General features: G+C 41.5%; 1 protein-coding gene across 2 annotated transcripts; it reads left to right on the top strand.

Annotated features, from left to right (window-relative positions):
- The first annotated feature begins 832 nt into the window (after positions 1–832).
- Positions 833–12085, top strand: CREG1 (cellular repressor of E1A stimulated genes 1). 2 transcript variants are annotated; one of them, XM_061628025.1, is made up of 4 exons: positions 840–1257; positions 7559–7678; positions 9194–9381; positions 10118–12085. In XM_061628025.1, coding segments are annotated over exons 1-4 (567 nt in total). In that variant the 5' UTR covers positions 840–999; the 3' UTR covers positions 10119–12085. The 2 variants fall into 2 exon arrangements, with proteins under 2 accessions (XP_061484010.1, XP_061484009.1); XM_061628026.1 differs by lacking the exon at positions 10118–12085 and having other exon boundaries at positions 833–1257; positions 9194–9382.
- Positions 12086–24043: the final 11958 nt, after the last annotated feature.

Raw genomic sequence — 24043 nt, 5'->3', positions numbered from 1 at the left:
GTTGGACCCCGGCTCACGTGGGTGTTGTTGGGAATGAGATAGCTGATCAAGTGGCAAAGAAGGCTTTGGGACAGAGGAACATTGATTTTATGCTGCCCTTCCACTTCAGAAGTTAAAAGTAGGGTTAAACAGCTGATGGTGAGGGAGTGGCAGAGAAGATGGGAAATGGAAGTTACAGGTTGATGGGTATTTTCCTTTTGTCCAACATTGGACAATTTCAAAGTGTTTCATTTGAAAGGACAACAAAGACAAGTGGGCATATTTAGAATACTAACGGGACACTGTGCCCTCAGAAGTGGTTTGTACAGTGTTAAGCGTGTGGATTCTGGGGATTGTGACTTATGTGGGGTGGCGGAAACAGTGGATCATGTTATTTGGGACTGTATTAGATATGTGGCAGATACAGAGCCTCCGAAAGATTAGAGGTTTGGGGATTAGAAATTTGGATGTGAGGTCCGCCATTCAAGACAAAATCAAATCAAATCAAATTTTTATTTGCGGTCATAGACCCAACAATTTCAAGACAAAAGTCATTGGGGCGTGGTACTGGAGGCCATGTAGCAGTTTGTTAAAGTTCCCAAGCTTTATGAGCGGCTGTGAATGACTTGTGTTTTCACGGTTAGTCAGTAGGTGGCGATAAGGGCCTTTTCCTGGCCTTGATTCGCCATTAAACACCAGACGAAGAAGAAGATAATCCCCACCTCAAACATGTAGCTATCTCCTGAACTTTTCCGCCATTCGTTAGCTCTCATTGGCGAAAACTAGAACTGCGAGCAGCTATTAGTTGAAATTCGCACGGCCTGCCCTCAACGTCTTCTCTCGTTCTGTTTACTTCCCCTATGCAGAAATGGAGGGATTCTATTGGCTACGGCGCGCGTAGGACGGGTTCGCTCGGCTTGATAGGTGCCTGATTCCCGTTAAACCTGTCCTCTGAAATCGACCTGCGCAGGCAAAAGTCTGTGAAAGGTGGTCGGCCGGGGCGTGATACGCACGCGCGCAATGTGGTTTTTGCTGTTGTTGGGGGTCGCTGGGGCAACTGAAATCCCCCCGCACGAGGACGTGGCTCGGGTCGCGCGCTTCGTGGCGCACTCCTGTGACTGGGGCGCACTGGCCACTCTCTCCGCGCAAGATCCGCCGGTGCGGGGCCAGCCCTTCGCCAATGTCTTCTCCGTCAGCGACGGGCCGCCACGATCGCGAGGCAGCGGGGTGCCTTATATGTACCTGACAGCGCTTGAGGTCTCGGTGCGCGATTTGCAGGTGAGAGCATTGTCGGAGATGGGGCTGAACGAATAATGGAAGAGGTAGTCCTCCAGCGAAGACTTCAAGGCCCAGCACTGTTCCTTTTAGAACTACACGACGCTGGGTATAGTTATTCGGTGTAGTGGGTTGCGTGAAGTATACTCTGCACGCGGTCAGAAAGCGCTCAGTTTATACTCTGCGTGTTCAAGGGCTGAGCGTTGTTACTGAAACTAGGATCTGAAGCTGAGATCTGGTGAGTTCAAGATCAAGTTAACTCTTGAGAGTACTTTATTATTATTAATAATACATACATACAATTGTATATGTTATGTGTATATCAAGTGCCTTGAAAGGACAATTTAAAAATTTATAAAACATAATTATTTCAATATATAGTAACACAAATTATTACTTATACACTTTATCCCACACTTCCTGAGGAGCATTCTGTGTTTATCCTCTCTGTTATTCTTCCAATGAACCTGTGAGAAGTTAGGCCAAGATACATGAGTGCTTTAGCGACTCCCAGTAAGCTTTGTAACTTAGCACAGGAATCGGAATGCGAGTCATAGAATCATAGAGTTGGAAGGAGCCTATAAGGCCATTGAGTCCAACCCCTTGCTCAATGCAGGAATCCAAATTAAAGCATTCCCGTCAGGTGGGTGTCCAGCTGCCTCTTGAATGCCTCTGGTGTTGGAGAGTCCACCACCACCTCCCTAGGTAATTGATTCCATTGTTGTAGTGCTCTAACAGTTAGGAAGTTTTCATTGATGTTCATTAGAAATCTGGCTTCCTGCAGCTTGAGCCCATTATTCTGTGTCCTGTACTCTGGGCTGATTGAGAAGAGATGCTGGCCCTCCTTCTTGTGGCAACCTGCTCAAGGCCAAATTAGATGTGACATGAAGAGGGGTTTCCATCTTAATAATAGTTTGAGACTGTGGGATGAATTGCAACTCTAGTAGAGGGACAAATTTTTAACCTTTTCCCCTAAGCTGCCTTCCCAGTTAAAACCACATACACACCTCCTTTACGAAGCTGTTATTTGTCTTGCAGGGCAAAATGTGGGGTTATTGCTTATAATATAGATACTAGTAGGTTTTGTCTTGTCAGGGGCATCACTACCGGGGTGCGGAGGGTGCACACCGCACCCGGGTGACACCCTGAGGGGGGTGACACCCAGAGCCGCCCCTCCCTGCGCTGTTGCCCAGCAAAGGAGCCAAGAAGCGCTCCGGGTCGGCGCAGCCAACTCCTCCTCGGAGGCGGGCAGGCGAGATGGAAAGCAGGCGCCTGCTCACTGGCGGTGAAGCCGGCATGGGCCTTCCACCGCCAGCTTGGAGCGCGGGCATGCACGCATGGGAGGGCACGCATCGGAGATCCGCACCCCTCCCGCACTCCCGCTAGTGACGCCACTGTGTCTTGTAACAGTTTCTGGAGACAATTTTAAGCAAAAACAGAAGAAATGGTACCATGACCCAATCCAAATCTCCCTGTGCAACTGCTACTAACTTAAAAAAATCAGGAGATTCTATTAATGGATCTCCCATATTACGTCTGGTTTGACCGTATGTTCAATCTAAGCACCATACTACACTCCAGTGCTTGCGTGATAGGTGTGTGTTCAAGCTTCCACAGTATGGTGCGTACCAAGGGAAATGACTGCTGGCTCCATAATACTGTTTTGTTAACTTCCCAGGAAGTGTGTGAGGCAAGGCTGGTCTGGTTTGAATCCTCCCTGGTTTAGAAGATGTGGATGGTGATGGCCTCTAGAGTTGCTAAATTCTTCATGAAATTGTTTCTTAACTGTTACTCAGTAGGGAGAATTCTGGCAGGTGCACCCCTCACCACTTAAATAGTGCAGAGGGATGATACACTTGCTGAAATTCTGCCTTCGGTACACGGAAGCCCTGTCAAATCTGGTAACCCCCTTTTCCAGTAGGTTTAGGAGGGGTGTAGTAGTAATCTTTGGGTTGGAAGCTTTGTGTTGCTTCTGAAGAGTAACAAGGGTGTTCAAGAGAGTAACAAGGGTGTTCAAGATCTCTGTTTTCTCTCCACTAGATGAATGACTAGTTATTGAACTCTGTTATTGGAGATTGTGCAGTTACTTAAATATGTAGCACCTGTTGAAGTTGAGAGACAATAGTTATAAAACGCACACAACTTTGTTTTGTATAATGTTATTCTTCTGTGGCTCCACATACTCCATACTGAAAGGAAAGAAGCAAAGTGGTACCAATGAGGTCCTGTATCTGAATTTCTTTGCATTCGAGGGCTACCTCATTTCTCTTTTTAAAGAATAGATTTCCAGAGTACAAATGTATAGCATGGGAGCCATATGTGTACTCTGAAGTCTTTTCCTGCAAAACATTTAAGTAGGGCCCTCTCCTGATCACCACCTCAGGAGAAAAGCCTGAATTACAAATGTACTAGTACTACCAGTACTACTCATATTCAGTGCAGTGGTGCCTAATCACGGTTAATGCAAAACACTTTATATGATTTGTTTTATCTACGACATATGGAAATGTTTATATCTTACCCTTCAGTAAATGCAGCTAACAGTCAAACAGTTAAAATAAAAATAACTTCATAAATATGACACATCATAACCATGGTTTTGCAAACTCACTTTGGTTTCAACATCCTAGTTTTTGGCCAATCCTTAACCATAGTTTAGGATCTAAACTTTAGATCAGGAGCAGGTAACCTTTTTTGCCCCAAGGACCACATTCCCTTCTGGACAACCTTCCAGGAGCCACGTGCCAGTGGTGGGAGGGGCCAGAGGCAAAAGCGGCAGAAGCAATGAATGTAAATGATACCTTTGTACAGTAGGCTAGTTTCTACACATAGCCTCGCGCATCCCTCTCTACCCTCCATCCACCCAAGCAAGATGCATGGATAGAGTTCAAGGACACCTTCTAGGCAAAAACACTCAAGGAAGGTGTGAAGCAGGGCCGGTGAGGGGTGTGGCCTGGGAGAGTCCTGTGGGCCAAATAGAGAGGCCAAGAGGGCTGCATTTAGGCCCCTAAGCCTAAGGTTCCTCAGCCCGGCTTTATGTAATCAAATGTTACACATAGTCATTCTTTGTTTTACTGAAACATGATGAAGAACTGTGTCTGCATACAGTTAATGTTTACTGTTTCTTCCCTTCTGCAGTAAGGTTATTGGTATAGCTTCCTAATACATGTACTCATTTGGCTACATAGGAAAGCCAGTTTGGTAGGTGTTATAGACAAAAACATTGCCTCTTGACCTGAGCTTCATAGAGCTGTGGATTCTCTGCCCTTCTAAAGAATGCAGGAAGTTAATGACAGCCTTGATCTGCATGTTGCTAAACTTCTGCTCAAATTGGAGAAGCCTTCATATGTACTGGGGAATAAGCTAAGACCTGCAGTGTGAAAAGGTTGAGGAGCAAGCCTCACAACTACCCTGTGTATCCTGTGCACAATCCTTCTGCTTGTTGTAGAAATAAGATTAGCAGTATATTTATTGGAATGTATTAAATTTACTTTGCATACAGAGAACCGTGACATGATTTGTAATACCTGATTTATAAACATTCCTGCGGACAAACATCCGCATTGCTTCTTCAGAGGCTCTTATTTAGGCACTTCTGCAAGGCCAGTCATTACTAGAGATAGGGACTTGTCTGTAGTGGCATCCCAAGCATGAATCTTCCTCCTCAAAAACATTTTTTCTCTATTCACACCAAGCTATTTGCCCATGCCCCTAAAGGCAGTTAATCTAGTTGCTGTATACTTATTTCTTTGTGTTTTAGCCTGTTATTTAATTTGATGGGTTGCTTGTTTAATTTATTGTAGGCATTTTATACCATTAAATTGCATTTGTAAACTGTCTTGAGGGCCTAAATGGCAGATTACAAATATATTTTTTAAAAAATATCTTACTTTAGAACTGCTTAAAATACACATACGAAGCCTAAATTTCTTCTCAGAGGTATGTTACAACCTGTGAGCATGATTCAGCCAGGTATACAGCACAATTTTACATATGTTTACTCAGAAGTAATGGCTCACTTGGTCTCGCAGGTAAGTGTGCATAGGATTACAACCTTACGGTCTCTTGATCCCATTAAATTCAATGGGAGAGAGAAACACATGCTTAAAATTTGCTGGACCGTACCCCCAGTTTTTCTGTGAAATAACTGTAGTGGGCAAGAGCACAAAGAATCTGCCTGAGAAATAAGATTGCAGTGGACTATCACATCTTGCTGAATTTAATTAAGTTCAAGTTATGCAAGCTGTGCATTACAATTCTGTAATAAATGCCCTTATTGTGGTCCCAACGGGCAGGCACACATACAAAAGAAGAACCAAGTGGTCAAGCTTTTTAAAGTGCTTCTTAGTTAACACTTGTACAGAAAAATAATTCCTGCCTGTCTACTCAATAAGCAAAAGTATTTGGGGGAATACACACTGGCTTTTTCTCACTATATTCCTTTAAAACACATCTATGCCTTTTAAAATCCAAACCATGTTTTAGTTTTTCTCAGTGTATTATTTGAGCAGCTCAAATGGAGCATCATGGAGGCCTGTGTTCCCTCGAGTTCAGGAACTAAGAACTTGTGACCCTCCATATGTTGGACATCAATTGTCACCAGTGTCAGACAGCATGGTCAGTCACAATGGTCCAATAATACCTGGAGGCCACTATGCTGACTACACCTACACTAATCTGTGAAGTCACTTTATCAAAGAGAACAACTAGATCAATGTGGTATGCGTTGTTAACAAAGCCGTGACTTCTAATAAATGCTCAATTTTTATGCAGGGCAGAATCAATCGTTGGGCCCGTCTTCTCTTTTTTGGAAATAAGCAAATTAATGGACTTAGTTGAGATGGACAAATTGACATGTCTTATTAGAGAAAAAACGACAGATACATTTCTTAAGGAATGGAAGCCTCTTTTGGACTTTTTGTTGAAAGAAAAAAATGAAATGATGATAATGGGATTTGACGATTAATTAAGATAGACTTTGGAAAAAAGTGAATTTCGTATGTTCTAGGAGACAGGTTTGATATATATTATATACTTATAGCTGATCTGTAACAAATCGGAAGTCAAGTTTTTCTTTTTCTTTTATTTTTTTTCTGTTGTATGGTTTTTGTTGTATTTGTATTTGTTTTTATAAAAATTTGCATAATAAAAAAATTGTTATAAAAAAGGAAATAAGCAAATGTTTGCTGCTGTTACACTTCTTATTTTGGTCTTGCAGATCTCTTGAAACACAGTATGGTCCAGTTTATGTCGTCCAGTTTGTGTGATCCAGTGAGGTTTTGCTACCTCCTTTAGAAACATTGACTATATGTCATCAGGTCTCCTAAGCTTTGATTATTATATATCATGTGTGGAACTATCTGTAGATAATGTTTTAATGGTTATGGCTGGCTTTAATATCTCATTAACTTTGTCTCATCACCACCACCACCACCACTTCCTATTTTGCCTAACATCCAGGCTGATGAAGAGTTTGGTGAAACTGATTTTGATTGATTCTAATAAAAATATCGGGCTGCTGTTGAATTTGGATTTGTTTTCCAACATGGTTATTTATATTTTTAGGATATATTTTTTATCCTTGTTCCCAAAACAATTATAATCCATAAAGTTTGGATTTTGTTTCTGACATTTCAAAGTGGATTTCTCTTGTATGTTGTGAAAAAAGTCAACAGTAACATAACAAAACCTTTCAACTTCTCATTACCTCTCAAAATGTTGATTCATTAATTATTTTGTTATGCTTACTCAGTACCTTAATTTCCTTCAGAAAGGGGAAGAAATATCTCAAGAAGGGCCGTAGTCTCTTATCTCTTACAATATACAGACAGCTGTGTGGTGTGCCATCAGTCATATGGAGACATCTGCTTACAGATAACATACCAAATATAACCATGATTCAGCTGTTTCTTGACTGTTTTGCTGCTGTCAGTGCCATCGGTTAATATTGTACAACTAAATGCAAAATATGCGTTTTTATGCTTAAAATCATGTGCTTCTGAAATTTCACTTTTTTTCTGAAAAATGAATCTGATGGGATTTCCCAAGAGGTCACTGAATGCATAGTTTTATATCTGTAAAAGGGAGAAGAGAAGCAGATTTCAACATTGTGTGACTTTTACAACCTAGTTATACAACCAAGACTCTCAAATTGCAAAGAAAATGAAAGTCGTCCAGTAACACAGTATCTCTTCTTCTAATATGGAAACCCTGATAAAGGATCTATATTAGCATGTTTTAATATCATAACCTATTCAGTGAATCTAGAACATTTATGAAATCTATTTCTCTGCTTGCATTTCAGATGGATGCAAATGCCTCCCTAACAATGTCCTTGGCACAGACGTCTTACTGCAAGAAGCAAGGTTATGATCCTCAGAGTCCACTGTGTGCCCATGTGATATTCTCAGGAATAGTTGAGAAGGTAAAATATAATATTTGGGTGTATCACAAGAATATTGTGCATAGTGACTCAGAATTGGAAAGCCGGTTTCATAACATTGTTAATATATGCTTTGAAGTATACTTTAGCCATATTCAGAAATTATTTTCCATATATTTGAAGAACATGGGAGGGGGGAGCAGAGCTGTGTGTGCTGAACCTGCCCAAAGATTCCTGTATCAGCAGGTTCCATCTCCAGACCTTTGTGTATTTGGTTGAATGCTGGTAGGTTCCTCCACGCATCAGGAACACCAACTATGCAGGGCTCCCAGTCACATGAAGGACTCAACACACATTCAACCTAATGTATATAGGTTCCTTCTCCATACACAAAGGGATGGAAGGAGTGAAGCCAGCGTGGCCAGACATGGCCCCTCTTCCTCCTCCATGTGTTCTTCAAATCTGTGGAGGATAACTTCAGAATACGGCTTTTGTTAGCTTTGTATTATTTTCTTTTATATAATTTGGAAGAAAAATCCATCTAAAATTTAGACTCTGGTACAATGACCAGTGCAGATGTAATGATAGTTTCTTAACCATGACAAGGAGATGAGGAATTGGCTGTTGGAAAGCATGTTCTCTTCCCTGTTGTTAGATTCTTTCTGCTGCCCTTGGCTGGGTTTGGTGTTTTGTGCTTTAAATATGGTTAATCCTAACCCTAGGGTTCTCTTACCCCAGCATTTGACATGATCATGATTTCAAGGGAAAGGAGCATGTGAACCTGCAACCCATTCTTGTTCTTTAACCATATGAGACTTTCTGTTAGATTTGCTCTTGCCCACTATGACTTGCATGTTATGTGGCTGATGGTTTTGCAAGTGATCCAAACATCACCAAGTTGACCCAGCAGCTTTCTGCTATCTAGTTCCGGGGGAAAAAATAATTATTTAAAATACTTTATGCTGTTAAGAAAGAAAAATCCTCACAAGGTGGTGTATAATTAAAATACATTACAGCACAACTACAACAACAAAATAATTGAAACCAGTAAAAATAAAGTACAGATGGAGGTATGTACTGCATTTTGGGGCTGGGCAACAGCTGAGCACCCAGCACCCAGCATTTTGCAGGGTACTATCCCTCACTCCATGTGGGAAATCCTACTTATTTCATGTGGGCAATATATTTTAGAAATACTTCCCCTTATACCTGATAAAGTAGTTGGGAGTGATCTTTTTCAACATTATCCACTAATTTTGCTGAAAGCCTCTTGAAGTTCATATGGTGAAATATGCTATGTGATTATGTCTGTTTTTATTTTGTTAAAAGTATTGCAATGGAGCAAATTATTTTTTAAATACTAGTTATTTTGATTGCCAGAATCCCAGTATTGTATTTGTTTGATTTAAATATGTTTCATTTTAAACAGTATTGTTTTAACATTTTGAAGTTTGCCACCCTGGGCTTCTTTGGGAGGAAGGGTGGAATACTAATTTAATAAATAAATAAACTAATATGTTGTCTACTAAATTACATAGTTGGTAATCTGTTTTTTAGGTTCAGAATGGCACAGAAGCAGACTTTGCAAAGAAAGCCCTGTTCAGTAGACATCCTGAAATGGCTACCTGGCCTCCAGATCACAACTGGTTCTTTGCCAAACTCAACATCACCAACATCTGGGTCCTGGACTACTTTGGTGGAATCAAAACTGTGACTCCACAAGAGTATTTTAATGCCGCACCATAGTAAGTATCTAATGTTATGCTGGTTGGAGAATCTTGTTTTTCAACTTGTGATTTTTTGATTCTGTAATGCTCTTCAAGTGATCCTGAAAGTCATAAGTTTTAAAGAGGTTGCCTAGGGACTGTGTGTGGTGTGTGTATATATGTGCGTGTGTGGGTGTGTATATGTGTGTGTATATACACACACAAACACATATGAGAACAGATCCTTGAAGACCTCAACAATAAGAGGGAAAGCAGAGAAAATGCTTCCTTCCATGGAAACACTGAAGTAACACTTAGGAAGGAAGAGAGCCTTCTAAGGACAGAACCAAAGAGAACTAGGGCATAAAGTAAGTCAAAGAAGAACATGGCTACATCTCTCCTATTGAACTAAATGCAACTGTAAAAGGTGAACTTTGGTTGGATTGTACTCATTTTTCTGAAATGCTATCCAAAAGTGATCCCTTTTAATTTGAGATGCAAGAGATTAAATCTGGAATCTTTTTCATATAAAGCATGTGCTCTGCCACTGAGCTATGGACCTTCTTCCCAAGAGGGGCAGAGGCTTACACAATTTGGTACGATTTAAATTTGTATATTGTTTTTAATGTTTTTAATTGTTGTAAACTGCTCAGAGAGCTTCGGCTATGAGGTGGTATATAAATGCAATAAATAAATAAATAAATACGGAAGGAGGTACCAAACTATGGTGACTGCATACCAATTAAATATATATTTATCTTTTCCTTCTCTGTAGGCAAGGAAGATGTTTGAATGAAGCCTTATTGGTCACTTTTGTAACAAGAAAACATACAAGAATGGAGATATTATTGCAGAATCCCATATCTGCATATTCCTTTGGAATCCTGATAGGTTGCTTATGCCATGTGTGTGCAAAAACAAAAAAAGCTTTTAAAATCTGGAATCCATGCCAAGAAAATCTTGAATTCTGTGTACAAAAGTATTTAGAGTATGAACATCTGCATACGTGCATAACTGATTCTGCTTTTTGAACTTGGATTTTTAAAGAACTGTTTTTCAGCAAGCTTATTTAGAGAAAAATGTAATTGGAGGTACATCCCTTAAATGGAGATAGAAGAAAAATGCAGAGGAGGAGAACAAAGCGAGGAAACAATGTCAAATTTGATGTAAAGAAACATCCTGAAATGTTCAGCTTTATTGTATATTCCGATCTTGATCCACAGATTCACATGTAGCAGCTTGGATTCAGTCCATGCTCACTCATTTATTGGATGACTTCTGCTGTCAGCTGACCATGTTGTCAAGGAATATGACTGCAGCCCTGATTCCATTAGGGCCCACATATCCACATGTATGTCCACAGCACCGCCAGCAAGGCAATATGTACAGGGAAACAAAGAGCCAAAAATTATGTGTCTCTGGTAGTTCTGTGAAACTACCCCAATTATGTAGATAGCGGAGGATCAGAACGATTTTAACAGAGTAGGGTCACAAGGGAGGCACTAAACCCTCTTTCCATCCAATGCTTTTCTTCCCCTAGCACTTCTCCCCAAGTGCTTTTTGCCTAACAGGGTTTGCTTGTAGTATCAGGACTTAACTGAGACAGAGCTAATGGTCCTGGGTGTAGACTGTGGGGTGGGAGAAGAGCTCTGTAATCCTCAGCATGTGGCCCTTAGCTATTTAAAATTTGACCCTCTCCCAGGCCTTTATTTTTACATGATTTGGAGTTCTGTGTTTAGAAGCATGGCACTGTTGCTATCATGTCTAATTTGACCCTAATACTATATGAGAGAACTACCCGCTTAACTATATGCACCTCTGTGCCTTGTTTGTTGCTTGTGCCTGAAAACGCTGAAGACTTAATTTGAACTTATATAACGTCAGTTCTGTTCTGGATCATTGTGTTTAAAATCAACTAAGCTGTAATCCTTGAATCTAGAGTGTGAAGCCAGGTGTTGAAGTAGTCTATAAACCCAGTGTTAAATGAGGCATCTGCTTTGCCCATCAACACAAGGTTCTTCATTAATTGTCTTTAATTAAGAGAGATTGTTCTAATGGTACCACATAATATGCAGTCTTCATTATGAAAGCCTGTTGCCTTACAGCAAAAAAAAAAAGTTCTAGTGTGGTTTTGTGTAATGAGATCATGTAGAGCCATGTACCTAACCTGGTGCCCTCCAGATGTTTCTGGACTATAACACCCATCATCCCTGACCATAGGCTATGCTGACTTGGGCTGATGGGAGTTGGAATCCAACAACATCTGGAGGGTTGGAGAAGGCTGATGTACAGGGCAAGCTTCTGTCTGTGTATTCTGTCTCCAGTGAGTATTGCTTGTTTTATTTTGAAAAGTTTTCTGTAATAGTGAATACATGACAGAAGGCTGAAAAGTCCAAGCTATCCTGACAGAAGACTATTGCAAAGCCCACAAATGGTAGTGTGAATCTAGCAAGGAGTGTCTTTATTTACATTCTTTTTCACCCACAATTGTTAAGGTATAAGATAATTAGAAATTATTGGTGGCTGTGTTGCTGTCAAGTTGGCTGAACAAATTAGGCCTTGGCCGTTACTTATAAGTGTATTTCATTGTTTTGTATAATGAAGCTTCTTCTACCTCTGATGTCCACAAATGGCTTACCCATTTTTAATTGCATAATTGTATTGTGCTTAGAAGATGTATCTGAAGACCCATGGTTAAATAGTATGGAAATTATTCTTGAAATGAAGTTGCTCTTACTTCTTACTGCATCGGTTGTGTTTAATACTTGGGGATGGGGTGGGGTGGAGGAGAATTTCTGTCAGTATAAATTGTCTGTAAAATGTGTGAGTTAAACCTGCAGCATGTTTTCCAAATCAGATTTTCTGACACTGACCATGATTTTTAAAGAAAGACTTCCATATTATATAGTGAGACTGAAATCTGGTGATAACTAATATATAATCATGTTTTTAGGCATCTGGTGTTTTTCCTCATTGTGTGCTTCTAGCATTATTCATTTTAGTCTGCATATTTCCTGTCCTTGGCTGTTGTATTAAGTGGATAATTCCTTTCAGGAAAATCTGATTTGGCCTAAACAGTATGATTTAATGCTTCCCTATTTTATACCGACAACCACCTAAGTTTCATATTCGGATAGGTGAAAAGGCAAGTCATGGGGCAAGATCAACTGACAGTTACCTTTTTAAGCTTGGAGAAGATACTTTTGGGAGCAGCCAAAGCAAGTCATAGCTGGAACAGGTTTGCTAGATCATATTTACCAGTTCCATGGTACCAGAATTCGCCAGCACTTGAGGTTAGTAAGTGGAAGTGGTAAATGGGGTAAGTTGCCTCTTTTCTGTTCAAGTACAGTTCTCTTGCAGCTAGTTTAGGAGCCGGAGTCAGCTGCATTGAAGTGTACCCATGCCAGCCTCCTTGCAGATTATTAGCAGTAAGTAAATGCTTGTACTTAGAAAGAGCTCACTTGCCTGCTGTCTCCCAATCTAAGCAAAATGTGTATCGTTGTAAGGAGTGTGTATGTATGTGTATTGGGGGAAGATGAAAGGTCTAAATGTTGCAGGGACTCTTCTGGAGGCACAGTTTGCACATAAAGGCATACTGTATCTATCCATGAAGTGGGTAAACACTGAGCCTTTGCAGTGTTTTTCCCTGCTGTAATGGGGTCTCAAGTGCACCATGTTACTTTTCCCCTAAAGTGTGAATGGTCATTGTTCTCTTAGATTGACAAACGTAAATAGGTGTGCTCAGGAATCCTACAGTGATGGGTGCTAAAAGCTGCACTCTGCTGCTGGTGGCCATGAGGAAACAGATTTGTTTCGTTTGTTTCCCCACCCCAAACTCTTGCCTTTAGGTGCCCAGTTATGTTGCCAGTGGAAGTCGATCTGGTTTGCCTTTCCTGCTGTTAAGACAACTATGTCATGACTCATAATGAACAACCTTAAGTCACAATGAACAACTAATTCTCATTAATAACATTACTTTGCATCTATACCTTGTTCTTGACTTGAGGAAAGGAAGATTTAAAAGGAAATAAAGACGGGATTCTTCACCAAAGGCAGTGGAGATTCTCCACAGAGTGTTGATGTTTCATAATTGTCATATCGCAGTTGAACAGAAGAGGGTGCCATATACTGTAAATTATTTGATCAATTAAGTTTTATCTTTATTTTAAAATAGGCTTGTTTTTAAATTAAACATAGGCACAAATTCTTGGTGAGAACAAAAGTAATCTTGGATGCTTAGGGCCTTCTGCATTAACTCTCACTATTCTTTTCTTTAACCTTATCAACCTGCTATTGGAATCCATTGGACCTTCTTGGAGTCCTAGATGGAAATGATGTTAATGATTGATTTTCATTATGATTCTACTTTATCTCATATATATTGGTACTGAATTCAAAAAACCGTCTAACACAAAGCTATTGGGGTACAATAAGTGGGAAGCCTTGTAGCTCAGTGGTAATCTGCTTTATATGCAGAAGGTTCCAGTTTCAGTCTACAGCATCTCCAGATAGTGCTGGGAGAGACTGCTGTCTGAAACCCCTGAGAGCTTCTGCCAGTTTGGGTGAACAGTGCTAAGCTAGATGGACCAGTGATCTGACTGTGTAAGGCAGCTGCCTGTTCACTGGATCCCACAATAGTGGCATTAGAATGTTCAAAGGACACATGAGGGTATAAAACATTTAGGGGGCATGCTCCACCCCCTGTACCCTGACCTTCCTGCATTGAGTGGGGTGTTCTAAATGCTTTCAGCTGAAGCTCCTCAAAGTTCTTGAAATATCAGAAGCCTGCTCCACAGTAACTTGGAGCAGGGTTTTTGGTGTGGCTGCCTCTTGTGGAACAGCATTCCTCTGAGATACAACAGGTGCCCATTATCTGTGCTTTTACAGAATTTTAAAGAATACTGCAAATAAGAAAGTGTGGATAAAGCCAATTTGGACCAGAGTTTAACACTCCAGAATAAAACCTACTTCTGGGATCCATCAGCACCCACCCCCCCGGAGTGTTTTGTAAGTCTTTTTTTTGTACACACTGGAATGCACTTTTTTTTTACAAAAGCAGAAAAAAAACTACTCCGGTGCTCTGCAAGTGCTGCAACTACAAAAATGAAAGTCTATGATAAAATACATTTTTGTTACATGCCTTCAAGTCAATTATGACTTATGGCAACCCTATGAATCGGTGACCTCCAATACCATCTGTTATAAACCACCCTGCTCAGATCTTGTAAGTTCAGGTCTGTGGCTTCCTTTATGTGTCCAGAGTATGATAACCTCAGTGTCATCATTTTAGCTTCTAGTGATAGTTCTGGTTTAACTTGTTTAATATCCAGTTATTTGTCTTTTTCGCAGTCCATGGTATCCACAAAGCGCTCCTCCAACACCACATTTCAAATGAGTTGATTTTTCTCTTACCCACTTTTTTCACTGTCCAACTTTCACATCCATACATAGAGATCAGAATACCATGGTCTGAATGGACCATGGTATTCCCGATCTCTATTTATGTATGTGAAAGTTGGACAGTGAAAAAAGCAGATAAGAGGAAAATCTATAATAAAATAAAAAATCTAGATAAAATACTAAGTTATTTTTCTGTTCTGTTGAGAAACTGCTCAGGACAGAATGGCCCTCAATTAAGTGTTTGGTAGTTTCGATATCCTGTTTGTTTCAATAGGGGTAGATCAGTCCCTTTATAGCTTAGTAAGTAAAAACGTGCTTTTTTATAAAAAAAAATGAAAACAGGATGAGGAGATGAAACATCACAGGAGAAGGATGTACACCCCTGACAGCATCAACAACAGGGGCACCATATGCACTTCTAGCAGATGGTGCACTTCTTGAAAGGGGTGGGTGGGTTGTGCTGAAGTTCTGAGCGGGTGCCTACACCATCATCCATGCAGAACCACAACTCTGTCATCCAGACCACACAGCAAGCCTGACAGCAAGTCCCAGCAAAATACTGTTGTGTGCCACCCCAATCTCTGAGCGGTGAGAGATTTCCAGGGATCCCTGTGCTTACACAGGGGCTTGGTTTCATAGAATCATAGAGTTGGAAGGGGCCTTGTAGGCCATCGAGTCCAACCCCCTGCTCACAGCAGGAAATCCACAGCTAGAGCATCTCCCGCAGATAGCTGTCCAGCCTCTGCTTGAAGACATCCAGCGAAGGGGATCCCACCACCTCCCTAGGCAGTTGGTTCCATTGCCGAACTGCCCTTACTGTCAAGTTCCTTCTAATGTCCAATCTGAATCTACGCTCCTGCAACTTAAAACCATTAGACCTAGTCCTACCCTCTGGGGCAGCAGTGAGCAAATCTGTACCCTCCTCTATGTGACAGCCCTTCAGGTACTTAAAGAGTGCAATCATGTCACCCCTCAGCCTTCTCTTCACCAGACTGAACATGCCAAGTTCCTTCAACCTTTCCTCATAAGACTTGTTCTCCATACCGGCTATCATCCTTGTCGCCCTCTTCTGAACCCGCTCTAACTTGTCTATATCTTTCTTGGAAAGAAGGTCAGCAGAGCCTGTGGTGTCTATGAAATATGGTTTATTTTTTTACATACATTCCAAGCTGCTGGAGGGGTTCAAAGCATCCGCAGTCTAATAGATCATGGTTTTTCATCAGGCTTACAGGAGGCACCCTAAAGCCATTGTGCAGGGCCCTAAAGCCAGCCTCCATGCCTGTCTCCAGTTCCCAGCCTTTCCTCAGACTCAACTGAAAACACAAGCCTCTCCTTGGCCACAGGAAGGGGGGGGCCTCTCCTGAAGAGTTTCAATAACAATAGGATCTCCCTGGTACTTTTGTCAGTTTAACCCACTTGACCACTCTATTAGATTAACAAAAGAGACTCATCTGACCAGTGGAGCAGGTTTCTCACCTCCAGGTGCAGGGTTCCAAATCAGAGGCTGGAAGGGGACTCACAGAAATCATCTAACCCAACCCTCAAACCCATAACAATACCTATCTGTTCCCAGTATAGAAAGATAATCAGAGGGGAGCTATCTGGTGGCTTTGGGATGCTGCTACCACCCTGAGGACTTCACCTGCTTGCAGTGCAGAAAGGTGCTAGAAGATGGTGGCTTGTTTTGAGAAGGGCATCATTTCCTGCCCCTCAGTGTTACAACACACATTTTGCCCCCAGCTCTGTCATGTGCAAGATTATTACAGGGGAAATTTTTCCATGCCTTCCAGATGACCAGTGCTTCATCTATGCAGCGTCCAAATTATGCTTTGGGCAGCCCTGTTCTGAGAGACTATAAGATGTTTGGAGCCAAATGCCAGGGCGGTGACTTCAAGACAAAGTGTTGCAATCACTTCCTAGGGGTGCTGGGCTTCAGCTGGCACAACACTTTGTAAGCCGCCCTGAGTTCCAGCTTTGGAAAAAGGGCGGGGTAAAAATAAAGATAATAATAATAATAACACTTGCTTTATCTGTGCTATAGGCCAGAAGAAAAGAAGTTCTACTTAAAAAAGAATAAGCCCTTGTACAAGAGCCATGTTTTCTCTTGCATGTGAGGATGAGGAAGCAGATGGGGAAGAGATTTCCTGCATTCTTTCCCCCCCACACACATTTCATCCTGTCCTGAGAGCGAGAGAGGGATAATGCCTGCCAGACCTCTCAGTTGACAATCATTCCCAGTGGTAGGTATAATGCTCAGGGTTCCCTTCAATACTGTGGGAGGATTTAGGCCCATGGATTTAGAGTCCAAATTTTAGACTATTGCTCTTTTTAAATAGAATTCTGCACAAGCACTAAGTGCAAATTCATCACTACTCTTCTCCATGCTGTGAAGCCATAGTGGTGTCATTCATCAGGACTTGCCTATACCTTTTGTTACTTTGTGATAGCTGCAGCCACAAAGGGGGAACCCCAGAAATGTTAATTTCTAGCAGCAGGATCCCCAATGTTAGTGGTGTTGCGAAGTAAGAAAAGCTGACACCTTGCCTCCCCTAGAGATCCATTATCTCAAATGTATGTGAATGCTTGCTGTCTCACCCTTTTAGGGCAACAGCTTTCCCCAAAGCCTGGATCGGTTTGTTCTCATGATTCTCTGCCTCCTCCATGATGTAACTTTACTTCTTCTCTGACCTCCCTTCCCTGAAAAGGCATTGCAAACTTTCTGTGATCCAGTGCTGGGTATGCATTACCAGCTTAAAACACAGGTTTTTCCCCTCCCTTTCAATTTGGATTGAAGCTGGTTTAGAGGGGAGGGGGATATCAAGAAGTAGTTTGGGGGTCTTATTAGATCCGCTCCTGTCACTGGAGGCTCAAGTAGCCTCGGTGGCACGGAATGCGTTCTACCAGCTTCGGCTGGTAGCCCAACTACGACCCTATCTGGACAGGGAGAACCTCACCACAGTTATCCATGCTCTGGTAACCTCTAGATTGGACTACTGTAATGCGCTCTACGTGGGGTTACCTTTGAAGACGGTTCGGAAACTTCAGCTGGTGCAGAATGCTGCGGCCAGAGTTCTTACTTGGACTAAAAAATCTGATCATATAACACCTGTCCTGGCCCAGCTGCACTGGCTACCAATATGTTTCCGGGCCAGATTTAAAGTGTTGGTTCTTACCTATAAAGCCCTTAACGGCATCGGACCGCAATACCTGGCGGAACGCTTCTCCCGCTATGTACCTACCCGGTCACTGCGCTCGACGTCGAAGGCCCTTCTCCGGGTTCCAACGCATAGGGAGGCCCGGAGAGCAATAACTAGAGCTAGGGCCTTCTCAGTGGTGGCCCCCGAATTATGGAACGCCCTCCCTGACGAGATACGCCTGGCGCCTTCTTTGTTATCTTTTCGGTGCCAGGTAAAGACCTACCTCTTTGCCCAGGCATTTTAAATTTTAAATTTAATTTTCATTTATTTTAATTTTAATCTTTTGTCTTAATTTTGTTTTTAAAAATGTTTTCTATTGTATTGTACTCATACCCACATGTATTTTAATCTGTTTTTACCCTGTTGTACACCGCCCTGAGAGCTTGTTGCTATAGGGCGGTCTAAAAATGTAATAAAATAAATAAATAAATAAATAAATGACAGGATAAATGCAGGATAGATATGGATAACATTGTGTGCACAGTGCTTCCCAAACCAGTGGAAATGTCTCTGTTTCGTTTGCATTAGGGCCAGAACTTGCTCTAGGGTTGTCAACCTTTTAATGTATTGAAAAGCTTCACCTGCCTATTTCTGAAAATCAAATTGCCATTTAAAAAGCACAGGAGCAAACCTAGTTGGTTTTTTGCTTTGTGTAGTTGGCAAAGCTACCTTGTTCTTAGAGCATCAGTGGGATAAATGCTGCCTTCTGTCAGTATCCAAACTCCCCAGTGGGCAATGCATTTTCCTCATTTAAAGACCCCACTAACATGTTTTTGGTTGTTGTTTTTATACTAGATGGCCACAAACATTCACGACCAACATGAAACAAAAAATATCGTCTTATGCAGTGGTGGGCAGACTTCAGGCTTGCAGGTCTACTTAGTTGGTATTGAAGCCAGGTGCAAAAGAGGCAGGAAAGGTAGGTTATGTATTTAGAACAAAGGAGCAGGGTACCCTTTTGCTTTCAGTACCAGTTCAGTGCTCCCACACCAAAAACCATTTCTGGTTTTCTTCACTTTAGCAGCCTAGTTTAGGGTAGGAGGGAGCCTGATTGTTGTTAATATTGTTATACACTTGGGTCAGAAACCCTTGCTGATCTCTGCTGCAAATTGCCCAGAGATCTTCTAGTAGATCCTCATCTACTTTCTTCTCACCCATGGCCTGGTCTAAGGGATTAAAGAAATTTGAGATAAGGGGCATATCTATTCTCATTTTATTTATTTATTTATTATTTGATTTATATCCTGCCCTTCCTCCCAGCAGGAGCCCAGGGTGGCAAATAGAAATGCTAAAAACACTTTAAAACATTATAAAAAGACCTTAAAATACACTAAAACAAAACCTTAAAAACATCTTTTTAAAAAAGGGTTTAAAACATGTTATTAAAGAAAACATATTAAAAGCAATTCTAACAGACACAGACTGAGCTAGGTCTCAACTTAAAAGGCTTGTTGAAAGAGGAAAGTCTTCAAATGGCACCGAAAAGATAACAGAGATGGCACCTGCCTAATAACTAAAGGTCCATTTCCTATTTTGTGCAGAACGGACCTCCTGATAAGATGGTATCTGCAGGAGGCCCTCACCTGCAGAGCGCAGTGATCGACTGGGTATATAAGGGATAAGATGGTCTTTCAGGTATCCTGGTCCCGAGCTGTATAGGGCTTTGTACACCAGAACTAGAACCTTGAACTTGGCCTGGTAGCAAATGGGCAGCCAGTGCAATTCTTTCAGCAGTGGGGTGACATGTTGGCGATACCCTGCCCCAGTAAGCAGTCTTGCTGCTGCATTTTGCACCAGCTGCAGCTTCCAGACCAACCTCAAGGGCAGCCCCACATAGAGTGCATTATAGTAATCCAGCCTGGAGGTTACCAGTGCGTGGACAATAGTGGTCAGGCTATCCCGGTCCAGAAACGGCTGTAGCTGTCTTATCAGCTGAAGCTGGTAAAAAACACTCCTAGCCATGGAGGTCACCTGGGCCTCTAGCGACAAAGATGGATCCAGGAGCACCCCAGACTACAGACCTGCTCTTTCAGAGGGAGTACGACCCCATCCAAAGCAGGCAACTGACCAATTATCCAAACTCAGGAACCACCAACCCACAGCACCTCCGTCTTGCTAGGATTCAGACTCAGTTTACTGGCCCTCATCCAGCCCACCACTGAATCAAGGCAGCGGCCCATGGCTTGCACGGCCTCTCTCGATTCAGATTTTATGGAGAAATAGAGCTGGGTATCGTCAGCATACTGCTGACACCTCACCCCAGATCTCCTGATGACTGCTCCCAAGGGCTTCATATAGATGTTAAACAGCATGGGGGACAAGATGGTACCCTGCAGCACCCCACAACACAACTGCCAGGGGGCCAAAAGACAGTCACCCAATGCTATTCTCTGAGAGTGACCCTGGAGATAGGATCGGAACCACTGTAAAACAGTACCTCCAATATCCATTTCACCAAGTCAGCCCAGAAGGATACCACGGTCAATGGTATCAAAAGCCGCTGAGAGATCAAGTAAGAATAACAGGATCGCACTCCCCCTGTCCTTCTCCTGATAAAGGTCATTCATCAGGGCAACCAAGGCCAATTCAGTCCCATAACCAGGCCGGAACCCAGACTGGGATGGGTCCAGATAATCTGTTTCATCCAAGAGTACTTGCAATTGCTGCAATCTGTGAATCTGGCAGCTCCATGAAAACACAGAACATATAACAGTACTTTACATTGCTTAAGGTTTAAAGAAAAGGCTGCTGCTTCCATAGTAATTTGTGTTTTTTTATTCTTTTATGCCAGAGATGGGAAAACTGTGGTTCTCCAAGTGTTGTTGAACTCCCATCAGTCCCAGCCAGCATGGCCAGTGGTCAGGGAATATGGGAGTTGGAGTCCAACAACATCTGGAGAACCACAGGTTTCCCTTTCCTGTTTTATGTAAACCCTTGTTCTGTCCAAAAAGCAGTATTAAAGGGTTTTATAAATAAAACAAATGGCTTCATTTTGTAATTTCAGAAAAGGGTCCTTGATTTTGACGTCAAATAATCCAAGGAGAGATTTGTGTGGGTTGTAAGATGGTAATTGTTTTGTTCACTGATAGTTAAATCAATCCACAAAATTTGGTTTGCGACTCTTTCATTATTTCTATATAAGCAGGTCTGTCCCATTGCCATCATGGAGGTAAAAGCCTCTGGTTCTGCGAAGTATGATGCAGATTCAGGCACTGCTGCTTAAAATTGAGTCTGACAGGCCATTTTATAATGAAGGCCTGGCAACAATGTGTTATAATTTTAAAATGCTAGTGTACATATATTCCCGCCTTAAAATGTGAAGTGCCACTTGAAGAGGAATATAATGAACAAGCGACTGAATCAGCATCGTATGGGAGCACTCTCATGTCTCGTACCATCTCTGTGTATTCTTTCTTCTAGGGCATCTCTGCTTCTAGGCATGTCCCTTTTCCATTGACTGTCAAGTAGCAAGAGGCAGGCAGCTATTAGGGATAGAGAATGTGCTTCAAATGGTACCAATTGTTCCCAGAAACAAGGAAATATAGAGTAGGTTTATTTTCTGTCAGGAATGGTTGTGGTAAAATACAGAATGAAGGATTCTTGTTTACTTTCTTATGCTCTCTGGGGATTGGTCAATGTGCAGGGTGAGGGTGAGATAATCCCTTTGGAATGCAGTAATTAATATCTATTTGCTAGCAATTGCTGCATTTTGAGAAGATTAGCACAGTGGAACCCAATTATAGCTGCAAAACTTCACTGTAAGGGGGAGACATACATTGTTGAACGGTACAGCAATTTGAAGACTATGGTTCTGTTAAATTTTCTCAATATAAATCACAGGTTTGTGCTCAGTGGATGGGATTGTTCTCTTTTTCTACACAACAAATCAGCTGCATACCCCACTGAGGGTTACCAACTTACTCACCAGACTGTGCTACTTGCTTCTTAGTGCCCATTATCTATGTGTGGGCATCTCTAAAAACAGCTTTAAGTATTAGCTTTGATTTTGCTTCCCGGGACTAAAATATGATCATTTTTTACTAAGCATGAGCAGGGCTCTGTAGGAGTTTTTCTGACAGTACATTTCCTGCAAGTTTTACACATCTCCTCCTCCTGCTCACAGGTGACAAAGTTATTCATTTTGCCTGCTGCCTGCCAGCCCTATTTGTACTGTGCCCTCAGGAGAGCCGGTGCAGAGACAACTGGCTTGTTCTTAGCAGCAGTTTGTGAGTGATGATTATGGATAAACTGTCTGTGGTAACAATACATGAGTTATTTATAACTCCAACTTGGTTCTGATGTAGGATTGTTTTTTAGTTTTCATTTATTTCCTGTTAAGACTTCAAACCCTGTGGTTGCCGTTACTCCAGGCAAGAACGCTACACAAGAACTGAAATGCTAAACAGTTCTCTCTGAGGATGAATTAGCTTCCTAAATCATATGATATACCTGTGTATTTTGTCTCCCCATGGATGCATATTATGATTGCGTATTGAAATGTGTATTAATATTGGATTTTATAGGCCTACTGTATCTATTCTTTGATTGGCTCAGTACTATCAGAATGTGCAAATTTTAGAATAGGAAAGCCTGGAATGTTGAGATGTTTGATAGCAAAAGGATAAGGGCACCTACAGAGAACATTTATTTTCTGAATGACAGGGAAACATGTACTTTGAAATTAAGATTTCTGAGTTAGACATGTCATCATAGTTTGTACAACTGGCTCAATCATTTGACATGGTTTCCAGGGTTATATGGTTTTGAGACATTGATGCAGACATATGTTTACAGCTCTAATACAGCCAAAGGAATTGCTTTTGTGTAAACACAATTTTACAGAATCAGATATTCACACAGATATTCACAACCCCCCCCCCCCAGATATGCCCTTCCTCCATATCAGTGAGTACCATCATTAAAAATCACTGGATGTTTGTGTTCAGAACCAGATTGTGTAATAGCACATACTACTTATATTGTGACAAGGATTTTTTTATTTTTTTTAAAAAAACACCTTATAGGTACTTTTATGGGGTTGATCTGTTCAGCAGTATCCTCTTTAACTGCCCTGTACCACCTACTTGATGACTTGTGTAATTTGTTTCTTTTACTGCATAGAATTAAATGGCTGTTTTTAAGGGACTTGTTTGTCATTTTGGTATTGCTGTTCCTTGTTCAAAGTATTCAAACAAACCATGCTATAGTGACAACTAGTGATGGAAAATAAGTATTACTGTATTAGTATCCCATAAGAAGAGTCCTGTTGGATCAGGCCAATGACCCATCTAGTCCCACATCCTGTTCTCACAGTGGCCAACTAGATGCCTATGGGAAGCCCACAAGCACTACCTGCGTGCAACAGTACTCTCCCTACCTGTGATTCTCAGTGACTGGTATTCATAGGCATACTGCCTCCAATGGTGAAGGTGGAACAGTTATAGACAGCCTTATTCTCCATGAATTTGTCTAATGCTCTTTTAAAGATATCCAAGTTGGTGGCCATTAGTACCTCTTGTGACGGTGAATTCTATAGTTTAACTACGCTCTGTGTGAAGTACTTTTTTTGTCTATCCTGAATCTTCCAACATCCAGCTTCATTGATGGTTACAGTGTCTGGTATTATTCTGGCATTTCTCCACACCATGCATAATTTTACACATCTCTATCATATCTTCCCCTCCTAACTTGCTTTTTCTCTAAACTAAAAAGCCCCAGATGTTTCCTTTATATGGGAGTTGCTCCAAATTCTTGATCATTTTGTTTCTCCTTTTTGGAAAGTTTTCCAGCTTTACAACATCCTTTTTATGCCAAGGCTACCAGAACTGTACAGAGTACTCCAGGTGTGGTACCATCATTTTCAATCCCTTTCCTAATAATTCCAGAAATGGAATTCATCTTTTCCATAGCTGCCTCATACTGAGTTGACATCTTCATCAAGCTATACACTATAACCCCAAGGCCTTGTATTCGGTCAGTCCCAGCCACTGCCCATGCACGTATATGTGAAATTATATGTTCTAACACCCAATTATTTGTCTTTTTCGCAGTCCATGGTATGCGCAAAGTGCTCCTCCAACACCACATTTCAAATGAGTGGCTTT

The sequence above is a fragment of the Rhineura floridana genome, chromosome 5 (assembly GCF_030035675.1).
Source record: "Rhineura floridana isolate rRhiFlo1 chromosome 5, rRhiFlo1.hap2, whole genome shotgun sequence".
Lineage (NCBI taxonomy): Eukaryota > Metazoa > Chordata > Lepidosauria > Squamata > Rhineuridae > Rhineura > Rhineura floridana.
Note: the sequence above shows the minus strand (reverse complement) of the source record. Positions and strands in the feature narration are given on the sequence as shown.

Excerpts from the sequence above, each read along its gene's own strand:
- CREG1 (XM_061628025.1), top strand. The coding sequence starts at position 1,000 with ATGTGGTTTTTGCTGTTGTTGGGGGTCGCTGGGGCAACTGAAATCCCC. Across the intron at positions 1,258-7,558 it reads TCTCGGTGCGCGATTTGCAG|ATGGATGCAAATGCCTCCCT; the intron begins GTGAGAGCATTG and ends CTTGCATTTCAG. Across the intron at positions 7,679-9,193 it reads TCTCAGGAATAGTTGAGAAG|GTTCAGAATGGCACAGAAGC; the intron begins GTAAAATATAAT and ends TCTGTTTTTTAG.